We start from the raw sequence: 20,688 nt of genomic DNA on the forward strand, positions 1-20,688 counted from the left end.
TTCCGATCTTTGTGCTTATAAATCTGTTCTGGCTGATGGGTAATTGAGGGGAATCACTGGTTTTCTGATCAGAGATGGGGAAGAACTTTTGATTCGTGTTAATTTGATCTAACAATCGAGTAAAGGGCAAAACTTGATATCTCTATATAGAATCATATGCATGTCGTCTACTTCTTCTAAAACCTTGGATGAATAATGTCTCGGATCATGAACTAAGAAGCTTTATGTTGGTAAAAATCTTTACTTTGAGCAATTGCTGTGTGGTAATTTTCTCCTTTGTTGTTCATATGCAGACATACCCCAATCCATTACAAGACAATCCAGCATATTCTGTGGTCAAGTAAAAGTCTTGTTACCAATCTCAGTTTTGCTTCCAGTGACCATTCATCAGCTGCAGTTCTCTTACATGATCTCTTCTTTCCCTTTTTTCTCAGGCAATACTTTGTTGATGCAGATGACACTGTTCCTCAGAAGGTCAGTTCACTCCACTTCACTTATGGTTGCTTCTTTTTCACTGTTCTTGTAATAATTCACCTCATGTTTTCTTGTTGTATAGGTCGTTGTCCACCGTGATAGTCCAAGAGGAATCCATTTCCGACGAGCCGGGCCTCGTCAGAAGGTAAATTCCTTTTCCAGTTTCCTTGTTATACAGATTGCTTCCCTCTCCATGTTGTGGATCATCCATGGCTGTGTGTATATATGTGTGTGTATATATATCTGCAGGTATACTTTGAATCTGATGAAGTGCATGCTTGTATTGTTACCTGTGGGGGTCTGTGCCCTGGCCTCAACACTGTGATTAGAGAAATAGTTTGTGGATTATCGTACATGTATGGTGTCAAGAAGATTCTTGGAATTGATGTGAGCTTTTTTCCCTCCCTTGTGATCATTGTTCCTTAATCACAGTTTCATTCCCTTCCCTTCTTCACACCATTGAGACTTTGCAGGGTGGATACAGGGGATTTTATGCGAAGAACACTGTCCCCTTGAACTCGAAATTCGTCAACGATATCCATAAGAGAGGAGGGACAATCCTCGGGACCTCACGAGGCGGTCACGATACCAATAAGATAGTCGACAGCATTCAGGATCGGGGAATTAATCAGGTTTTCCGAGGATTGTAGTCTCTTCTCACGACGTTTGTTTACTGAAAGTAGGGTTGGATATTTCGATTTTCGGCTCGGGTTAGGTTCTTCCGGTTTTAGAAAACCTATATCTGTTCGGGGTAGTTTTTAATGATAACGATGCTCATTTTCTAAAGAAAGTTGCGGTTTTTTGGATTATTTCTGTATCCGTTTCGGGCTCGGTTCAGTTATGTATTATTCAGTTTGGATCTGTTCCGTTTATGCATGTCCGAACCGAGCGGCGCCCGTCCCTATCTGAAAGTATATAAGCATGTTCTTGATGTTGTTTCGGTTATTGTCCAGGTTTACATTATCGGAGGAGATGGAACACAGCGAGGAGCATCGGTAATATTCGAGGTAACACCATCTGATATATTCTGAAAATCTCCGGCTAAAACGATCAGAAACTGTGCTTAAATATCGTCGATCATGTAGGAAGTTAGAAGACGTGGACTGAAAGTCGCGGTAGTCGGAATCCCAAAAACGATCGACAATGACATACCGGTATGATTTTCTTGTTCTTCCTTTTGACACTGACCCCACACGACATAGGCATCTGTCTTATAAACAAGGGGATTATCCGAAAATTCTTGCAGGTGATAGATAAATCTTTCGGGTTTGACACTGCCGTGGAGGAAGCTCAACGTGCTATTAACGCAGCACACGTCGAATCCGAGAGTTTCGAGAACGGTATCGGCCTTGTGAAGCTCATGGGTCGTTACAGCGGTAAACTGTTTACATCCTCTACTTCGTCGCCTCATCATCGTCTTTTTTTCTGTAACCGTCTTCGGGCTTCGGGAGATATTGTTGCTAATAGGGGGCCATTTCGGATTTGAGGTCGGGGTCGGTGTTTTGGTTTTACAAAAACTATAACCATTCGATTCTTAAAATTGAATTCGGTTCGGGCTCGGTATTTATTGATAAAAATATTCATTTTTAAAAGAACTTTTTAGTTTTGCATTAAATTTTTATTCAGTTCGCGTTTGGTTTCTTCGATTTTTAGAGGAATCATAACCATGCGGTTTTTATATCGGATTCGACTCGTTTATAATGTGTTAGTCAATTTGGATTGGATCGGTCATTCGGTTATTAACCAGGTTGGTGGTGTATTGTGTATCGATGGAACAGGGTTCATAGCGATGTATGCTACACTTGCAAGCCGAGATGTGGACTGCTGCCTGATTCCGGAGTCGCCATTTTACCTCGAAGGAGAGGGCGGACTGTTTGAATTCATAGAGAGACGGCTAAAGGAGAACGGTCATATGGTGATCGTCATCGCCGAAGGGGCCGGGCAGGAGTTGATGATGGAATCTTCGAACCTCGAGGATGCCTCCGGAAACAAGCTCCTTAAAGATGTCGGCCTCTGGATATCGCAGAGCATCAAGGTAAACGACTTCCCGGTTCGGGTTTCATCTCCGATTTTTCGTTTTCGTTTTTCGGAATTTTACTCGGCGGATTCACGTTTTGTTTTGATTATAGGATCATTTTTCGAGGAAGAAGACGACGATCAACCTCAAATACATAGGTGAGAGAATCATATCCTTTTCGCAGTCAATAGTTTTAGGATTAAGCTGGTGAATGACAGTTGATATCGGAGTATTTGGGTTATAGATCCGACATACATGATCCGGGCTGTTCCTGGCAATGCGTCGGACAATGTTTACTGTACATTGCTGGCTCAGAGCGCGGTGCACGGTGCCATGGCCGGATACACCGGCTTCACCAGCGGCCTCGTCAATGGCAGACAAACCTACATTCCCTTCTACGTAAGTTCCCACATCATATCATCCACCACCATCATCATCATCATCATCATCATGGGTATTATAGGGACATTACATTGGATCATGGGTACTGGGTTTGTGATGCAGAGAATAACTGAGAAACAGAACAAGGTGGTGATCACGGACAGGATGTGGGCGAGGCTGTTGTCTTCGACGAACCAGCCCAGTTTCTTGAGCCCCAAGGATGTCTCCGACGACGTGAAATCATCGCTGCCGGCGACTCAGCTTCTCGACGACAGTCACTGCAACGGCGTCGCCGATGATGTTCCTCCGGTGGAGACCAAAGAGATTGCTCAGTGAAAACAGTGGTCGAGAGAGAGAGAGAGAAATAAAAAAGGAATTGACGATTTTATCCCTCTATAGCCGAGGGAAATTCTTGCTTTTTGGAAGTCTAGTTTTGTAATTTCTAACACCATCACCTCGGTGCGGCGAGGTAAAATCCTGTACGAGGAAATCTATATTTTTCACAGAAATAAAAAGGAACGTGCGATCAAAAACTGAATTTCATAATTCATAAAGCTGTCAACACAGAGCAAAAGCGAACAAGCCACGAACGAAAGATGTACGGAAGCTGTCTGAAACTAGAGATGTTCATCAAAGCATTCTTCACTTCAGCTTCTTCCTGTTATCTCTCTACTTCTCAGAAGAGTTGGGCCCCCTCTTCTTCCCGAACCCGACAACTGCACACGAATGAGAGAGATTCAATGATCTGATGTCACCATAACCAGAAACCTAATTTCCCACGAATACAACGTTTCCAGGCAACTTACCTAACTTCCGAATTCATTCGGACACATCAAAACAACACAACACAGATCGTACTGAATTCATGGACTTCCTATCACTTAGAAAAACATCTAGCAATTCGAGTAATTAACTGATCTAGTTCACTACCATGCCCTCAAAAGTGGGAGTCTCTTTCCAAACTAAACTCGTTTCTTATAGTTTCCAGCTTCCGGGTCCATCGAATTTTCTACCTTTATGAAGAGCGAAAGAATCGAAAATGTTTACCGGCGGTGACGAATCGGCGGTTGTACTGCATGCGCTTGTGGGCGCGTCCACGTGGCTTCTTCTTCTTGTCCTGCTTCGCCACCTTGGGGGTTTGCCCCCTCACCTTTCCGGCACGAGCCAAAGAACCGTGAACTTTCCCTGTAACATCAACAACAATGTCTCGCGTTCATCAGATGGAGGGCGGATACAATGCAACGAAATCATAAATCCGTCTCGATTTCTTTAAACAATACATCATAAGTTAAGATTTCATAGAAACCCTAAAAGCTCCGAGGATTACCCATGGCGGAATTAGGTTAGTTCCTCTGAATTCGCTGCTCTCCTTCTTCCGGCTGCTGCTTCGAAGTGCTACGTCAAGCCTGGAAACATAAAAGCTAGGGTTTTTTACGGCTTTTTTTTTTTTTTTTTTAATACATACGAGTGTTGATCCCGGTAGGCGAAACTAGGTTAGGCCTTATATCTGACTTCGGGCCTCCTAAAGCCCATTAATAGACCCAATAGTCCATCTTCTTTTTCCATCCGATATGGCCTATGTTAACATGTCATTTCCATTTTTACCCTATATGAATCCCAAAATCATGCCATAGCTTAAATCGAACGGCGGAGATTATGGCTTGGTTAAATAAAATCAAATTAATTTGATTTTATTATATAAAACTGAGTTTAATATATAAATAGGATGTAAATGATACAATACAAGAAGTTTGGTTAACATAGATACTAATTCCGATACAAGAAGTTGGTTCGAATCGGACACAAAAAATCAAATATATGAATAGACATTTTTTAGAAAAAAAAAACTAAAAACTCAAACCCAAAGCCTTCAAACAACAGTGGTGGACATGGTAAATGGTAATCCCTTTGTAATTAGACAGTAAAACTCAGAATAAAGACGGGAAATTTCAAAGCAAACAAGATTGGATAAGTCATTGTCCTCCAAATAACTGCATTACCAAAAGTTACTGCAAAGGAAAACAGGAGATGATGATTACCTAAACAAAGGTATAACAAAAAACCAAAACTTCAGAGAGCTTATAACTTCAAAAGACAAAAGTCTCAAATAGCAGCCTGCTTTCACATGGGTTATACCCTTTTTTTTTTCATTCATCCTCCTCGATGACCTTGGTGCCGAGGCCGCTCAGTCCTTCAGGCGGGATTTCAGCCACGGTGACGAGAGAGTAGAACTCTTCCTTAGCGTCTTCGTCGTCGTTCCTTTTACGGGCAACGCGGACACGGATACGTCTAGGAACACTCCTGATACCCCGGCTCCATATTTGTTTGTTAAGTTTCACGTCAACCCTCACGTCCTTTGTGCCCATCGCTTTCTCGGCAAACTTCCTTATCTCCTTGATGGCATTCGGTGCCTTCTTCTTGAAGGTGCTGTTTCACATTTTCACCAGTTCTTGTTAAAAACATATATTCCAAATGGCTCATCTTGAAAGCCATTGAATAGCCTTTTAAGGTTAGAGAATTCGAGTGATGATGCAATGGGATCCCACATTCAGCATGAGGATCGAATGAATCACTGTATATGAATACAACGGATATATGGAATTTAATTTTTGAAACTGAAACACCATTCTACGCACACTTCAATGAACGTTTTGTTGAAGCTGTGATCACAGATACCTAGAAGATTGAGATAAACATTCCTAAGAATTTTCCAACAGCTATTCAGGTAACTGGAGATCTACACTTGAACCAAATAAGTTGTGAAGAGGCTTGCTTGAACATAAAATGGCATTTTGTGCACGTTTTATGGATTCCAACTACGACTCCAATTAGATAATAAACAGATAATTCCGCAATTGAGCAATTGATAAGCCAAACCAAGGAGCTAATGCAACATGACTAAAGAGCAAGCAAAGCTGCAACAGGAACTCACCAGCCATGCAAGCGCTTGTGGAGATTGACGGTGTACTCTCTGGTAACCACCTCCTCCTTTCTTCCCTTCGTCTTCTCCGACATTTTCTGTCTATTACCTCTTCAAGCTCTACCTGCGCGTTGATCAAAACCAAATCGTTAATTCTCCATAGACTTCACCACAGGAACTAACCAGATCGGCGCAGTGTTAGCTTATTCCTCTGTTTTGCGGCAGAGAAAGTGAAGGAAACCGAATGAACAACACTTTCACTTCTCCGTCTCCGATTCTCTCGGAGATCAAACACGCTATAGATGGGAAAACCGGAAACCCTCAAAGACTCAGTAGAAGGAGAGATGCGCTGAGATTACCTTCCGTCGGCTCGAGGAACGTCGAGAGAGAGACGATGGGGAAGGGGAATGGTAAGCTTATATATGAATGCGGTTGTTGATGATAGTAAAACCCTATCTATCATTTGGGCCCTAATAGGCTTTTCAGAATTTCCTTAACTTATTGGGCTGCTCTCTTAGCCCACTGAAAACCCCTTGTATGCATAAAATTTATTACACAGAAGTGGTAACAAAAAGTAATTTATTAACAGTAAAATATCTTAAAAGACATTTTTGGATAAATTATCGTAACAAACAATTTTAAGTTTTTAACACTATAAACTAATAAGTAATAACATATATTTATTTTTAAATAATAAAGTGTAAATTAAATTCAACTCTTAATACAAGGACATAATGGTTTCTTTTTTCTCCGATAAATGCTATTCTTTATGCTATTTCCAGCAACTATAATTAAGTACATTTTTCAGATATTACTCTTATATTTAAAATGGTAAAATTTAAATTTAAAATGGTACACATAATTGAAGGTGAATTGATTGGAATTTTCACCAGAGCACCAAAATACAAAGCCACTCGGTCAAAAATTAAAAAGAGGGTAAATTGGTACAGTCTCTTCTTGTAAAAGAAGATGAAACACGTACAAAAATGTCTGCATGTAAAGATGGAACAAACATTTGTAAATTGTAATCTCAGTTTTGTGGGAAGAACACATTTTTTTTTACCTGCGAGAGTATCTCCATAACCCAAAACAGGCAACAGCTAAAACAGCAACACCGACCAAAACCTGTTATCATCATCGATCCATCAAGAAGAAAACTGACTTTTAACGCACACAAAAAAAAAAAAAGTAAAAGATGATGATCTTTTCTTTTTTAACCTTAGCATCTCGGCCATGGCGACAAGACTCTGGAGAAACAAAGAGTGATGTCAGAAATCCGAAGCGTGGTTTCCTCGGCATCAGAATCACTGCAGTGTATTGCTTCTTGCAAGGGAATGGAAGGATCCTCTGTAATGCCTCTTGTGCTGATTGCGGTGCAAGTGACTCTCTTAATCTCAACCGCCCTTCCTCTTGAATCTTTACATCATTCACCACACTCAATACTTGTTAACGCCTTTCTCGAAAAATCCGGTTATATATATATAAAAGATAAGAGTCGAAAAGGGATGGGAAGGGTGAAGGGGTTTAACCGACCTTGAACGAAACGCCTAAATCACCTGCATATACCCTCGACTGGTACCCACGTAATATCCTCTCTAACCAGTAGTAGTTCTCCTGCAAAAAAAAAAAACAAGGCGGAAAACAGCTTACGTTCTGTAATAAAATACCGGGTGTCCTAAGAAATGAGAGTTTCTTTAAGCGAAAAAAAAAAGATCCTAAAACATGGTCCGATTTTGATATAATAACCTTAAAAGCAGCTTTTATTTCTTATATTTTCAAGTAAGAAACCCCTTATTATAACCCATTTACGATGTTAGTTAGTCACTTGATGAGATGTAACGCCAAGAAGGCTTGACCTGCAAGCCGTTCTCGTGAGCTCTTTGCTCGATTTCAAGGATGGTTGCTATGTCCTCCTGTGATGGGCCTTCCTCCTGGAGTCGAATTATCTCATTCAAAGCTAGATCAACCTGCAGATATGCGCCATGGCTGGGTGGATCGTAAGCAGCTCAAGGCGAAAACAAGATTATAGACAACGTGGATCGTATGGTCTTACCAGCTTAGAAGAGATTTCGGGATCACAGGAGAAATTCACACTGATGTCACCACGCACTTCAGCAGTTCTAGAAGGCTTATTTCCACCGAGAAATACCGATACCTCTGCTGAATATATCTGCTTGTAGAAAAGTCGGTTGAGTAAAGATTGGAGATCATCGAAAGCTGGGTAAAGAGGGCAGGATATCCCTGAGCTTACCTGTCCGTGCTTGAACCGGAGAAACTGGATTATCTTGGTCTCTAGAAGTTTGCTTAAAAACCCGACACGGTGGATTTCTTCTATCTATTATCCAAAATAACCAGATGAAACACATCTCGACAAACCCTTACAGTTCAGAAGATAAAGTTAATGTCACCTACCATTGTTCCATTTGTTAACTGCACAGGAAAGCATAACTGGACAGAACATTGGGCTTCCACCATTGGACTGCGAACAACTTCTCTGTGAAATTCATGCAATTATCGGTCACCATAATTTCCAAATAAATGATGCATATATATATATATATGGTGCACAAAGCAAATATTGAATGCCGTAAATTAGAGCATCATCTCTCAATCCTTGATGCCTTGGGAGCGGGGGATGGTGATTTCTCAAGTTTTGACTGTTGGAGGAACATATTCATCCGAATTCTGACAACCTCAGGTTTCGGAGATCAGTTTTGTTTATACGTCAGAGGAACGGAACTAAACAAAGATCATTATTAAGTAACTTTCTACGGCGTCGAACTCAGATCATGACCAAATTGAGATACGGCTACCTTGTTATCTTAGTCAAGATGAGAGACTACCATAAAAATGTTTTCTGCGTAGGGAAGACATAAGCAGGATACAAGAGTTCATCGTAGTATACCTGTATATATTCATCACGCAAACTAGTTGACTGCACTTGATCACGTTCCAAGTAAGCTGATTCAATCTCTGACATTATGAGAGCACGGACAATAGATATTTCACGTTCGAAGAATCCGTGAAGGCGTACCCTAGCAACCTGAAACATAACAGAATCGATGAAGGGATGGGAGGGAGAATGAAAGAGAGGGACAGAGGGAGAGGCCACCAAACCTCGAGAAGCATTGACTCTAGGGATGCCAATGTCCCTTTCTCTTTACAAGAAGAACTCATTATATAAGCCTTCAATGGGCTCACTAGGACATCTGCAGCAGCTGAGCAGGAGAAAAATGGAGGGTCCTTCTTACGTGACAATTTGAAGAATCTCTGATTCAGAGCATGTAGAAACATAGATTCTGCAAGCATATCCCTGTAATCTAGGGAAAGTGAATGGTAAGCCCTTGAGATCATCCCGGTTGAAATTGAGAACTGGTTGAGGAGGCTTTGGTATTCCACCCTACATGGAGAGAGTGTGGTCATCAATGCCATATCCAATATAATCTTGAAAGGTTTAATTTTCTGTATCACCAAATGAGGTGGACCGACTTACCAAATATTGGAGAATTAAAGGAAGCGCCATGGTAGGATCAACATTCCCAACAATCACTACAGTGAAAGTTGATGGATCCGTAAAACTACGGTTGAAATATTCACAAGCTTTCAGTGGATCAACTTTTCGGAGGTCACTTATCCGAATAGGCTGCACGTAGAAACGTGAATTACAAGCAGCTGCATATTCAGCGTGAAATATCTTGTCATAAGAGAACTTACCCTAAAGAAATAAGAATTTCCATAATTGATTTCCTTCACCCGGTTTGCAAATACAGTGTAAGGGTCCCTTTCTTGGGCACGCACTGCTTCTTCTGCCATTTGCATCACTATTCTAACCTCTTCTTCTTGGGGTATTACATTTGTAGTAAAAAGTTGATAAACAAGCTGGTAAGAAATGTAATCAAGATAGAACTTTTAGGTAAAGATAATACCACTTGATACAAGGGCACTCAAATGTTATAAAAGGACAAGGAAAGAACAACGAAAATTTAATAGATGTACAAATTTTTTTTTTTTTGAAGGTGATATGTTCAGGTTTGATGTTATCAGATAGATGAAACTTGAGGAGGTTAATCATCAACAGGAAAAATTATTCATCATTCAAAGGTTAACAGAGACAAAATTACTGAAAGACTCTACCTTGTGTCAGACTAAATGACTTCTAGAGAAGGGTTAATCTTTTAAGAATAGGCAGAGAGACAAACCTGTAAAGCAGTTTCAAGGTCTGTAGGTGAACAATCACAAGAAAAAGTTCTCATATATGCCCCGAGCTTTGTGCCAACTTCAACTCTCTTACCAGCAAGCATGTCCATAAGCACCGATGGGCTGTATCCAAATATACCAATTTCACCAGCAATCGTTGATCCCATTGAACAGGAAATATATTCGCTCTCAGGGAGTTCGGATAATCCTCCATATGAGAACCCTGTGAAAAGGACCTGTCAAACAGAAGAAAAAAAAACAACAAAAAAATACAGGAGACTCATTAAATCACGTGAATTTTTAGGTAGAAGCAGAAGAAACAGAGAAAAGTCACTGCCACTATACATGGTGGAGTCACACCTATATGGAGACACTATTAAAGCTTCAGGTAAAAAATAGTGCACCTGATCATCAAAGTAGTCAGTGCACTTATAGCAAACTCGCATTCCATTTGATAATGTCAATTCTGTAACCCCAACATCAGGATATTCAAGCTGGTGAATGATATTCCTGCATTAAATATGTACAAAGACTGAGACTATCATATCAAAATCACATGTGCGTAACTGCGTTCTACCCACTTTTAGTCTCACAAGAATTGCCATTTATTCGAGTAAAAGACTTTCAAGAGCATCAACATATTACCTCTAGACTAGTCAGCGGCTCCGATAAACAGAAATTACCAACAGCATATTGTATACATGCATAAATACTGAAAAGCTATACTGACAGCCCAAAGAATCTTTAAAAAAAGCTGAAAGTGAAGAACTTTCCGAGGGATATATGGGTGAACTTTTTCTAATCATTATTAACAAACAGATGGTTCAAAGCTTACCCAGGATCAGGCTTCACACTGATGATTTCTTCTGGGATGTGTTCATCATCCCATGGAGCAATCTTCTTTTCTTCTTCAAGTCTATTGATATTTGCAACAGTATTTCTCAGATCATCTATTGTCGCAGAAGATCTAGGTTCAATTGTCTTTATGACACAACCACATGAAGTTTTTAACTTCTCAGCGTACTTGGACACATCTGACGCCAAAATTTCTGGAAGACACAGGAACTGTGGTTACTTATAGATTTTATATATAATGAACATTCAACTTGAACACATATTATAAACACGCTACATATGCTCTTACGGGGTAGTAGCGTCTTCTGAAGTTGTGCCTCAAATTCAATCCCAACAACAGGTTCCTTGTGGAGGAAATGCTGCAAGATGAGAGACTACCATAAAAATGTTTTCTGCGTAGGGAAGACATAAGCAGGATACAAGAGTTCATCGTAGTATACCTGTATATATTCATCACGCAAACTAGTTGACTGCACTTGATCACGTTCCAAGTAAGCTGATTCAATCTCTGACATTATGAGAGCACGGACAATAGATATTTCACGTTCGAAGAATCCGTGAAGGCGTACCCTAGCAACCTGAAACATAACAGAATCGATGAAGGGATGGGAGGGAGAATGAAAGAGAGGGACAGAGGGAGAGGCCACCAAACCTCGAGAAGCATTGACTCTAGGGATGCCAATGTCCCTTTCTCTTTACAAGAAGAACTCATTATATAAGCCTTCAATGGGCTCACTAGGACATCTGCAGCAGCTGAGCAGGAGAAAAATGGAGGGTCCTTCTTACGTGACAATTTGAAGAATCTCTGATTCAGAGCATGTAGAAACATAGATTCTGCAAGCATATCCCTGTAATCTTTCACCGTCTTCAGATCATTTACTGGCATCTTATAGCTAATCATTACTGCAGACTACAAACCATGACCACAAGAGAAGTTCAGGATCCCACAAGTTGACACGAGGGAATGTAGTGCAAGAAGTTTAGTAAGCACAGACTAACCCCAGCTGCTTCTGATTCAACAAAGCAAGAAAATCGTGTTTCTTCATGCGAAGGAATAGGAAATATCGGCATCTCTGGAGGCTCGCTACTTGATGTTTTACCCTCAAAATGCACCTTAATCAAATCAACTACAGTCTAGAAAGAAACCAGAGGAAAGGGTTACAACTACATCCGACCATCAACATGATTATAGTAAGAACACCCACTCCAGAAATTGACTGGACAGGCAACAAAAGCAATAGTGGTTAAGAGACCGTAGTACCTTGGAATCTGGAAAATCTCCAACAGCTATGACTGCCATGTTGCATAAATGGTACCACTTCTGGTAAAATTGCTTCACAGTTTCAGCAGAAACAGACCGAATTACTTTTTCCAACCCGATGGGTAAACGTTCAGCATACTGCAAACAACCAGAATGTTTAACAAAGCATTTGTAAGCCTTTTAGGCTGCATAAATAATTAACAAAAAAAAAAAAAAGCTCAGACCTTTGAGCCTGCCATCATCAGCTGCCAATGTGCATCTTGCATCCTTCCACTGGCATTCCGGGTCCCTCTATACTCTTCCAACACAGCCCCTCTTTCCTTTTCCAAATCTTCCTTTGAGACTCTAACCTAGACAGACCAAGCACAGATAGGACATGGGCAAGAAACATAAACACTAACTGTAAAAAGGGATTTTGACAGACATTCATTACCTCGCAGCTAAACTCTGCTAAAATCGAAATAGCCTGAGATAGTAATTCAGGCTTGTCCACAGGTACAAACAACTCATATATGGTCTCATCGGCTGTTGTCATCGCATTTTGGCAAGGGCCGAACTCTGCTCCAACGCTCTCTAAAAACTTGACGATATCATGATTTGTGTATCTCTTTGTGGCACTAAATGCAAGATGCTCAACAATATGAGCGACTCCACGTTCGTCCTCCTCTTCCAAAACTGAACTGCCAATAATCCCATAAGTCAGCTACATTTCAAAGCACTATATGCACGATCCACTAAACGGCATAATTGGCAGTGCCCAAGAGCATAATTCGACAGAATCTTATCCATCCACGTTGATAAGATAGAAAGTTCACAGAAATTTGCAAAAACGTCGCCAAATACTGCAAATACGCATGCAGGCTGAAGAGCTGGTCATCAAATTAAATCAAAGTTGGGCAGGAGGAAAAAGGGGCAGAAACACAAATAGAAAAGATCGTCAAATTGAATCAATGATTCGACATTAGTATGAGCAAACTCTAAACACGGAAGACATATTCAAAATCAAGTAGACCCAATTCATCGATGAAACGCAAATTAAAACCCAGATTCTCATAAATGACGTCGAAATCGGAAAGGAATGAAGAATACCCGACTTTGACGGCGAGAGCAAGAGCGGCTCTCATTCTGGGTTTCGAGTTGGAGCGGACATAGTAGACGAGGCCATTGTCGAGTCTCCCATAGTCAACACCAAATGGCTCCTCGCTCAGCTCTTGCTCCAAGTCCACGTTCACCAGCTTCAGCGACCTGAAACCATGTTTCTTCGCGATCTTCGAGCTCTCTCCCGCTATCAAATCCATCTCCCTCTCTCTCTCAAATTCTTTCCCAATATCTTTTCCTCACAGAAACAAAACACCAGTGCTCAATTCCTCGGAGAGGAAGAGTAAGTGTAGGAAGCACGAAGCCAGAGGGAACGCCGTGATCCATTTTTTAATTCCTTTTTTTCTCTTAAAAGAATAAATCCTGTACCGGTCCGACCGGCAATTGGCTTCTGGATGATAATCAGATACCGGAAATACCAACCGAATATCATTGCCAATTAAATTAGGAACAACTAAGATTATGACATAGAATTTGAATAAGGGCGTTTGGTCTAGTGGTATGATTCTCGCTTTGGGTGCGAGAGGTCCCGAGTTCGATTCTCGGAACGCCCCTTTTTATTTTTTTCGAATATGGCTAAAAAAATCGACCGATTTGCAGAAAAGCCCCAAACTTTAACAACGTCATAGTCTACCCCGCAATTTAAACAGAATCTGACTTCAAGATGTCAAAAGAACCAGATCAGGTCATTTCGATCCAGCTCATTTTCAGTCCAGTTCGCTAAGTCGTTTTGACCCAACTCATTTTCAGTCTGGTTCGTTAAGTCCGTTTTTTTTCGGACTAGAAAATTTCTAGTTCAATCGAAATCGTTTTAGCTCGCGAAATCATATTTTTCTAAATACATAAAAAAACTATATCAAATTATACAAAACAATATCTAAATGATACATCACATAAAAAGAACATATCAATATATCCAAATCATATTTATGTTCACAATAAGAATCAATGTACAAAAAATCATCTCCAAATAGATCATATCACAATCCATCTATGTACAAAAAAACATTTTCAGATCATAATCTATCCATATACAATCAAATCCAGATCCATATACAAAAAACCATCTTCAGATCCTAATCCATCCATTTAATCAGATTCTAATCCATATATAAAAAACTATATGCAGATCATAATCCATGTACAAAAAAATTATCTCCAAATCAAAATACCATACCAATCAATATCAACACTTTCAAGTTTCAACGTAAGAAATTCTATTCTTTTTTAAACCAACTTGCGAGCCGACCGAGCTAGCTCGTTTGGACTCGATTCATGGCTAACTGGCTCACTCAGCCCATTTTTTATTCGGGTTCAGATATTCTTGACTCGACTCAGTAAAAAAGAATCAACCTCGAATTGACTCGCGAACTCAGCTGGTTTTGACATCCAATCAAGAAGTACTTCTGTTCTATATATTTATACGATCAAACAAAAAAGAAAAATTTGTAATTTTACACTGTTTAGGAGCTCGAGGAGAGAGGGAAGAAGCTCTGATTCCCTCCCTGAAATCCATTTTAGAGTTCAGCACCAAGTCTCACTATGATCGGCAATCCAAGCTTATATGCTCTCTTTGTTCAAATAAATTGCAATAAATCTATAAGTTACCGCAATTATCAAACAGAAGACAGGAAAACGTTATTCAACCAAAAGCCAACATGTTGTGGACAAATATTATTAGACCTATCCGAGTGAAATTTCTCAGCTTCAAAACTTTGTTTAGAAGATACCCACAACAAAAAAAGGAATGAACTTTGCTTTGGCGTTCAATGGTTTGCTAAATGGGTTGGCTTTCTCAAGGGTAGTAGCCGGTGAAAGTGAAGCCCCTTCCAACTATCTCACCCGCACAGAACCAAGCAAAGCATTCCAGACCAAACAGTGCCACGGTTCCTGCTTCTTCAACCGTCACATCTCCTCGGTTCTTCCACAGGCTCTTCACCTGATCGAGCTCCTTCCAGAATGCCTCACAGCGCACTGGAATGCTGCGGTCAACACATGCACGATGTCAGCGACAACAAGGGGCGAGTAAAGTATTGCAGTTTCTACCAAACATATTGAGATGCAACAAAAGCAATGATCAATACATGAACCGACAATCCACAGTACGATTCTTCTCGTGTTTGTAATTCACATGGAGCAAATGGCACAATGACCATGCATTCATGTGACTAAAACACCTGCTTCACAACCCACCGAAACTAGAGCGTCTACCTTTGTTGTGATTCCTTAGAAAGCAGATAAAATTCTCTTTTTTCTCCAACATGGGAACTAAAGATATCTAAGCAAACTGAAATTGATAGCAGAACCAACCAACACAGAACTGAACAACAAAATCAACACGACTATGTGACTCTCACTCTCTCCAGTCCCGAATGTACAACCGTAGGACAAATTCAGAAAACCAAACTACAACTTCCCTTTCCAGCAGAATACTAACAATTACAATTAAACCGTGTATTAGGAAAACAGTAACCCATTCACAATAGAAAGAATAAGAGAAACAAATGCAGCACCGTGCTACCAAGACCGGAACTTTGCAAAGAAACTTTATCCTCCAAAGAAAGATTCGGCCGTTTCTGGATATCTGGCAACCATCCAGATCATTTTGAAACACGAATCAAAGGAATACACATTCAGACAGAGGGCCGAAGATGGAAACCAACCTAGCGAGGCGGGTGTAGAGCAGCTGCTTAGACAACTCATTGCATTTCTCCACAGTAGCTGGCTCCTGGATATACTGTTTGTTCTGCTCCAGCAACTGCTTGTAATATGATGTGCCATGCTGGGAGACAAATTTTGAAGCTTGGCAAGCCTTAGATTGTAGCTGTCTTAACTTTGATGCCATCCCTCAAAACTAAACTCTGAGATACAAAAAAACAACCAGAAAATGAAAGAAAAAAAAACATTACACCATAGCTCATTCAGCTCATAAATTAACAGAACAATAGCCAGTAAGAGAATGTTATATCTTAGGTACAAATTCATCACACTAACAAGAACTGAATGACGATTTGCAATAGAAATGAAATCCATTGTCTTTACGAGTATACTAAGACGCAGGCGAAAAACTCTGACACACAGATATACACATCGCAAAGAGAAGAGGCGCGTTTAACTGCAAATACAGAAGGACCGAGAAGCAACTGTACTACAAAAATGCCGATGGTAAAAACAATATCAGCCTAACCGAACCCTAATTCTCGAAACCCAGTTCAACCTAAATGCGCAAATATTCATGAACAGTTGACCATCATCGACACAAAATCCGATCAAATTCCGCAGCGAAATGAGCGGCGCAAAGACACAGATCTGAAGGTCAAACCCCCCACAACTGGGCCAAAAGAATAGAGATGACGTACAAAATCCTGGTTAAAAACAGATGAAAGGTCGAATCTATAATACAAAAATCTCAAAAGAAATTCACCTTCCGAAAGATCCAGCGACGAAGATTAGCCGCCGTTCACGGAGGGAGAACGCAGTTGGGTCACAGGGATTCTCTGCTTATGCGGGCAATATGTGGGGTTTTGTTTTACTATGCCGAGTTTTTCCCAAAAATGAGGGGCAAAACCGAGAATATCAAAAGGCTGAGGGGCAAAATAAAATAAATATAGCGTTTGGGCCTTAACTGGGCCCAACAATTAGAGAGGGTCTCTCAGGCCCAATTTAATACATTCCATCAATGAAGTTGTGAATGTGATGTGATATCTTTCCGTTGCCAAATAAGATCATGCTTTGGTGTGTGAATGTGTACACGTGAAAAGTGTACAGAAGGTTTGCTTTGTATGCCAGTCAATATAATTTATTAAAAAAAACGACCAATTAAATTGATAATATCTTATTAGGATGAGAAAAAACAACGAAACAAAAACAAAATGTACAAAACTTTTACATCTATCTCCAACCACAAACCCTAATGATTCATTTATCGATATATATACATACTTAATCATTTGATTGTGCAATGAACCCTAGTAGGGCCCCTTAATATAAACCGGAAAATAGAAATAGAAATAAACCGGTGATATTAACAATGAAGCTTTAACATATCTACACATAATAAATATATATATAGATATATAATTTCATCAAATAATCAATAGATTTTGGTGTCATGCCTATACAAACGAATGTTCATGCGTGTATGCGTTATATGTATATATGTGTAGATGTATCAACTATTACCATGTATCATAAGGGTGTCAAACGAGTCAACACAGATCGATTTGGTTCGGTTCACTAGACTTCGATCGTTTTTGTTTGACTCAGCTCGCCAACTCGTTTTCTAATGAGTTTAAAATATTTCGACTCAGATCGTTCGCCAGTTTTCCGAGTTGAACGAATAAGATTGTTGAGTCAGAAACATATAATATTTTTTATTCATATTTATTTCTAACTTAACGATAAATGAAAATAAAAACAAAAAAAACGTATGAAACTTCAATACCATAAACTACATAAGTGTTGATTGGAATTTTAGAAGATAGAAAAAATAATCCAATAATGGTTCAATCAAAAACAAATTAACAAGATAAAAACAATAAAATATATCTTAATAATATTTTTCGTGTTCGAAACTTCAAACAGTAGAGTAGTCTTCTTCATCTTCTTCCTCATGAATATATATACGCACGCATAAATCATATTATAGTATAGTGTCTACATCTAAGAATTGAATATTTGAATTTTGTATATTCGAAACTTTAACTACTTCTTTAGAACCATTTTTTAGACAACTTTTTCAAAAAATATAGTATTCTTTGCAATAATAAGCATGTAAATTATCTCTTTTCCATATTTATACTTTGGTTTTTATTTAATATTTTAGATTATTACTACTATAAAAAAAAAGTCTATTTGCAACGAAATTGAATTTGCAACGCTATTTCGTTACTAATTGGATTTGCAATACTATTTCATTGCAAATTAGCAATGAAATTGCGTTGCAAATCCAATTAACAACGAAATTGCGTTGCAAATTTCTATATTTATTTTTTCGACGGTCAAATCATATTAATTATTAAATGATAATATTTGCAACGAAATTGTTGTGTTGCAAATTGTTGCTAAATTGCAATGAAATAATTTTGATATATATATATATATATAATGCTTTTCTTGATCTAATATGTACATTACTCATTCCAACACAATTTGATAAACATGATGTTTAATATTTGCACTGAAATCGAAAAATCTTGAACATCTTGATTGTTGTCACTTATATATATATATATATTCACGAAGCCAGAGCTTGCCTTTGCGTATCTTTTAGGGATCTTCTTATGCAACATACTTACATAAAAATGATTCTCTGTTATACGTGTGATAATAACACACACGTAAATATATTCACGCGTGAATATTATAGAACTGTTTCAATGATATAACAATTATAATAATGCCCAAATTATGAAAAATTACTGATCCGTGTCGGTCGACGTTGAGATAAGGTTCTTTGTGACACCATATATATATATATGAGTATATTATTATCCTTCTATTTCTTGAAATATTTTTTCTGTTAATCGAATCGATAATATAATTTGTTCCAGCCTTGGAGCCAACCGAGCTTGTAACAGTTTCGCTACACTCGTATGCATTGGCTGTGAAAAAAAAAACTTAATACTACAAATTTTAATAAAATACCCTATGTTATATATATATATATGTATATATATATGCGCGGGTTATTAATAGGAGTCTCAATTTAGGCCAAAAATTAGTGAGTTTTCGGACCTAAATTTAGACCGAAAATCGAACTTTCGGATCAGATTCAAATCAGACTTTGAGCTCGATTCGAGCGGGACAGAAAATCCGATATTTTTCTTACAAAAAAATAATATTTACAAATTAAGAAAACTATGCGGAGTGGCTCGGTCTGACCCGATCCGATTCGAACCCGACATATATAGAGCCAAACTTCGGATTTAACTACATAGGTCCGAAAAAATCGGGCCGGTCCGAACTCGAAACCTTCAAGTCAAGTGCGGGTTCGGATCTGGTCGGACTGGACCGGTCCGATTGACACCCCTAGCTTATTAAGATCAACATAATACTTTATGATAAAAAAATAAATCTTAATAATATATTAAATCAGCTTTAGTTTCGGACATGAGAATGTGAAATTATACCAGCCAACATAGAATCCACTTGGACACTAGATGTAAAAGATACAAGAGAAATATATATATACATAATACATATATGACAGTCTATTGATGCGTACATTTAAATATATACACTTACAAATACATAATACAGGTATAGGTATTTCTCTATATGAATCGTGGGGGAGCCATTAAGTAATAAGAATACGTATACAAATGTACGACCTTTCATATCCCCCGTCATTCCTTTGATTTTCTTTTTCTCTGTCGGCCCCACTAGGTATGGACCATTTCAGGTAAAAGCCCAAATCCTAAAATGGGTACGCCCATAGTATATGGGCCCAAAATGAGGCCCAAATACTTACACGGGCCCATATTCAAACTGGCTACCTAATCCGAAATTCCCAACTGAGGAAACACCTTCTTCTTCGATGACATCATGATATAAGTTATAACGGTCATTATTATGAGTTCATGTTCTGCTTCCGAATTTGATTGAACATCACAATCAACGGTAAAATCATATTATATATATAAAGGTAAACCCATTGAACTTGCAGAATAATTGAAAATTAATTTTTAATAATTTCTCAAATAAATTTATTTCTAATCCAATAAAATAAACTATGTTATTATAATTTGCAAATTTATTAATTATTACAATATTTTTTATAATATTGATATATAAATCCGTTTAAAAATTATAATAATATATTTTGTAAATCTGATAATTATAATGATATATTTTGCAGGTTCGAAAATAAATTTATAAAGTAAAAAGTTTAGAAATTAGTTTTTTTTTAATTATTTTATAAGTTTTAAAATTTTAATGTTATTTATCCTAAATATAAATACAATGTAAATAACTGATTATTCTAAATAGTGACATCGGTAGTAAAAAATAAAAGTGAAATTGATAAATTCTTCGTTATTGTTTTGGGTAATTTTGCCCGAAAAAGGATGTAGTTTTAATGATAATAAATGAGATATAACATATATAGAAAACTAAAATGTAAAATATTCTTCCGTAATTTCTTGAAATCACAACGGAAACGAAAAGGATTATATTTTTGACATTTGACCGTGAGTCACGTTACGTCTCCCGGCGTCCGTGGAGAAATCACCGCAAATCCGTGTGTGAGTTCGAGATCGAGAGAGAGAGAGAGAGAGAGAACCAAAACGAAAATCTGTTCCTTTGCCAGAGAGGTCTCAGGAGAGAGAAAGAAGGGGAGAGAATTATCGGGAGAGGGAGGGAATCGCTGTGCATATAAGCCAAGAAAAGCCCATTTTTCTAGGCCGGGAGAGAGAGAGAGAGAGGCCTTCAGGATCGGTGGTGCTAAAGCAACGGCGGAGACGGCGACTGCCACTGCGACGGCGG

General features: G+C 38.7%; 6 protein-coding genes and 1 non-coding gene across 8 annotated transcripts in view; 3 read left to right on the forward strand and 4 right to left on the reverse strand.

Annotated features, from left to right (window-relative positions):
• Positions 1-3,418, forward strand: part of LOC104817745 (ATP-dependent 6-phosphofructokinase 3-like) — a 4,339-nt gene extending 921 nt beyond the window's left edge. Inside the window, exons 3-14 of the mRNA XM_010547026.1 lie at positions 294-340; positions 435-474; positions 557-619; positions 724-861; positions 948-1,106; positions 1,428-1,481; positions 1,560-1,628; positions 1,721-1,850; positions 2,253-2,509; positions 2,604-2,649; positions 2,736-2,890; positions 2,996-3,418. Of these exons, the coding sequence (XP_010545328.1) occupies positions 294-340; positions 435-474; positions 557-619; positions 724-861; positions 948-1,106; positions 1,428-1,481; positions 1,560-1,628; positions 1,721-1,850; positions 2,253-2,509; positions 2,604-2,649; positions 2,736-2,890; positions 2,996-3,208 (1,371 nt within the window). The 3' untranslated portion in view covers positions 3,209-3,418. The remainder of the gene's footprint in view (positions 1-293; positions 341-434; positions 475-556; positions 620-723; positions 862-947; positions 1,107-1,427; positions 1,482-1,559; positions 1,629-1,720; positions 1,851-2,252; positions 2,510-2,603; positions 2,650-2,735; positions 2,891-2,995) is intronic.
• LOC104817744 (40S ribosomal protein S30) lies at positions 3,397-4,319 on the reverse strand. Its single transcript, XM_019203045.1, has 3 exons — positions 4,200-4,319; positions 3,920-4,057; positions 3,397-3,588 (listed from the first exon to the last, which is right to left on the reverse strand). Exons 1-3 carry the CDS (start codon positions 4,201-4,203, stop codon positions 3,542-3,544), a joined length of 189 nt encoding a protein of 62 aa, XP_019058590.1. The 5' UTR covers positions 4,204-4,319; the 3' UTR covers positions 3,397-3,541.
• Positions 4,320-4,800: 481 nt separating this feature from the next.
• Positions 4,801-6,223, reverse strand: LOC104817746 (60S ribosomal protein L31). Its single transcript, XM_010547027.1, has 3 exons — positions 6,152-6,223; positions 5,805-5,916; positions 4,801-5,299 (listed from the first exon to the last, which is right to left on the reverse strand). Exons 2-3 carry the CDS (start codon positions 5,885-5,887, stop codon positions 5,020-5,022), a joined length of 363 nt encoding a protein of 120 aa, XP_010545329.1. The 5' UTR covers positions 5,888-5,916; positions 6,152-6,223; the 3' UTR covers positions 4,801-5,019.
• A 428-nt stretch (positions 6,224-6,651) lies between these two features.
• LOC104817747 (zinc protease PQQL-like) lies at positions 6,652-13,516 on the reverse strand. Of its 2 annotated transcripts, none has more exons than XM_010547029.1 (22): positions 13,195-13,516; positions 12,539-12,785; positions 12,330-12,455; positions 12,106-12,243; positions 11,844-11,978; positions 11,497-11,754; positions 11,285-11,422; positions 11,134-11,203; positions 10,825-11,038; positions 10,394-10,499; positions 9,992-10,225; positions 9,507-9,671; positions 9,286-9,435; positions 9,115-9,192; positions 8,606-8,619; positions 8,205-8,286; positions 8,044-8,127; positions 7,846-7,962; positions 7,649-7,759; positions 7,326-7,406; positions 7,011-7,208; positions 6,652-6,917 (listed from the first exon to the last, which is right to left on the reverse strand). In XM_010547029.1, the coding sequence occupies exons 1-22, from the start codon at positions 13,401-13,403 to the stop codon at positions 6,852-6,854; spliced, it is 3,021 nt and encodes a 1,006-aa protein (XP_010545331.1). In that variant the 5' UTR covers positions 13,404-13,516; the 3' UTR covers positions 6,652-6,851. The 2 variants fall into 2 exon arrangements, with proteins under 2 accessions (XP_010545331.1, XP_010545332.1); XM_010547030.1 differs by having other exon boundaries at positions 12,539-12,780; positions 13,195-13,284.
• A 169-nt stretch (positions 13,517-13,685) lies between these two features.
• Positions 13,686-13,757, forward strand: TRNAP-UGG. Its single transcript has one exon. It is a non-coding gene; the product is annotated as a tRNA-Pro (tRNA).
• Positions 13,758-14,789: 1,032 nt separating this feature from the next.
• Positions 14,790-16,736, reverse strand: LOC104817748. The gene is made up of 3 exons (XM_010547031.1): positions 16,628-16,736; positions 15,867-16,064; positions 14,790-15,185 (listed from the first exon to the last, which is right to left on the reverse strand). The coding sequence occupies exons 2-3, from the start codon at positions 16,046-16,048 to the stop codon at positions 14,999-15,001; spliced, it is 369 nt and encodes a 122-aa protein (XP_010545333.1). The 5' UTR covers positions 16,049-16,064; positions 16,628-16,736; the 3' UTR covers positions 14,790-14,998.
• Positions 16,737-20,411: 3,675 nt separating this feature from the next.
• Positions 20,412-20,688, forward strand: part of LOC104817750 (pollen-specific protein SF21) — a 3,766-nt gene continuing 3,489 nt past the window's right edge. The window contains exon 1 of the mRNA XM_019203047.1: positions 20,412-20,670. The gene's annotated coding sequence lies outside the window, so the exon portion shown is untranslated. The remainder of the gene's footprint in view (positions 20,671-20,688) is intronic.

Source organism: Tarenaya hassleriana, unplaced genomic scaffold (assembly GCF_000463585.1).
Source record: "Tarenaya hassleriana unplaced genomic scaffold, ASM46358v1 Cleome28, whole genome shotgun sequence".
Taxonomy (NCBI): domain Eukaryota; kingdom Viridiplantae; phylum Streptophyta; class Magnoliopsida; order Brassicales; family Cleomaceae; genus Tarenaya; species Tarenaya hassleriana.

Excerpts from the sequence above, each read along its gene's own strand:
- LOC104817744 (XM_019203045.1), bottom strand. Across the intron at positions 3,589-3,919 it reads CCGCCGATTCGTCACCGCCG|TTGTCGGGTTCGGGAAGAAG; the intron begins GTAAACATTTTC and ends ATTCGTGTGCAG.
- LOC104817746 (XM_010547027.1), bottom strand. The coding sequence starts at position 5,887 with ATGTCGGAGAAGACGAAGGGAAGAAAGGAGGAGGTGGTTACCAGAGAG. Across the intron at positions 5,300-5,804 it reads CACAAGCGCTTGCATGGCTG|CACCTTCAAGAAGAAGGCAC; the intron begins GTGAGTTCCTGT and ends AATGTGAAACAG.
- LOC104817747 (XM_010547029.1), bottom strand. The coding sequence starts at position 13,403 with ATGGATTTGATAGCGGGAGAGAGCTCGAAGATCGCGAAGAAACATGGT. Across the intron at positions 12,244-12,329 it reads TGATGATGGCAGGCTCAAAG|TATGCTGAACGTTTACCCAT; the intron begins GTCTGAGCTTTT and ends GGTTGTTTGCAG. Across the intron at positions 10,226-10,393 it reads CTGACTACTTTGATGATCAG|GTCCTTTTCACAGGGTTCTC; the intron begins GTGCACTATTTT and ends TCTGTTTGACAG.
- LOC104817748 (XM_010547031.1), bottom strand. The coding sequence starts at position 16,048 with ATGGCATCAAAGTTAAGACAGCTACAATCTAAGGCTTGCCAAGCTTCA. Across the intron at positions 15,186-15,866 it reads CTCTACACCCGCCTCGCTAG|CATTCCAGTGCGCTGTGAGG; the intron begins GTTGGTTTCCAT and ends TGTTGACCGCAG.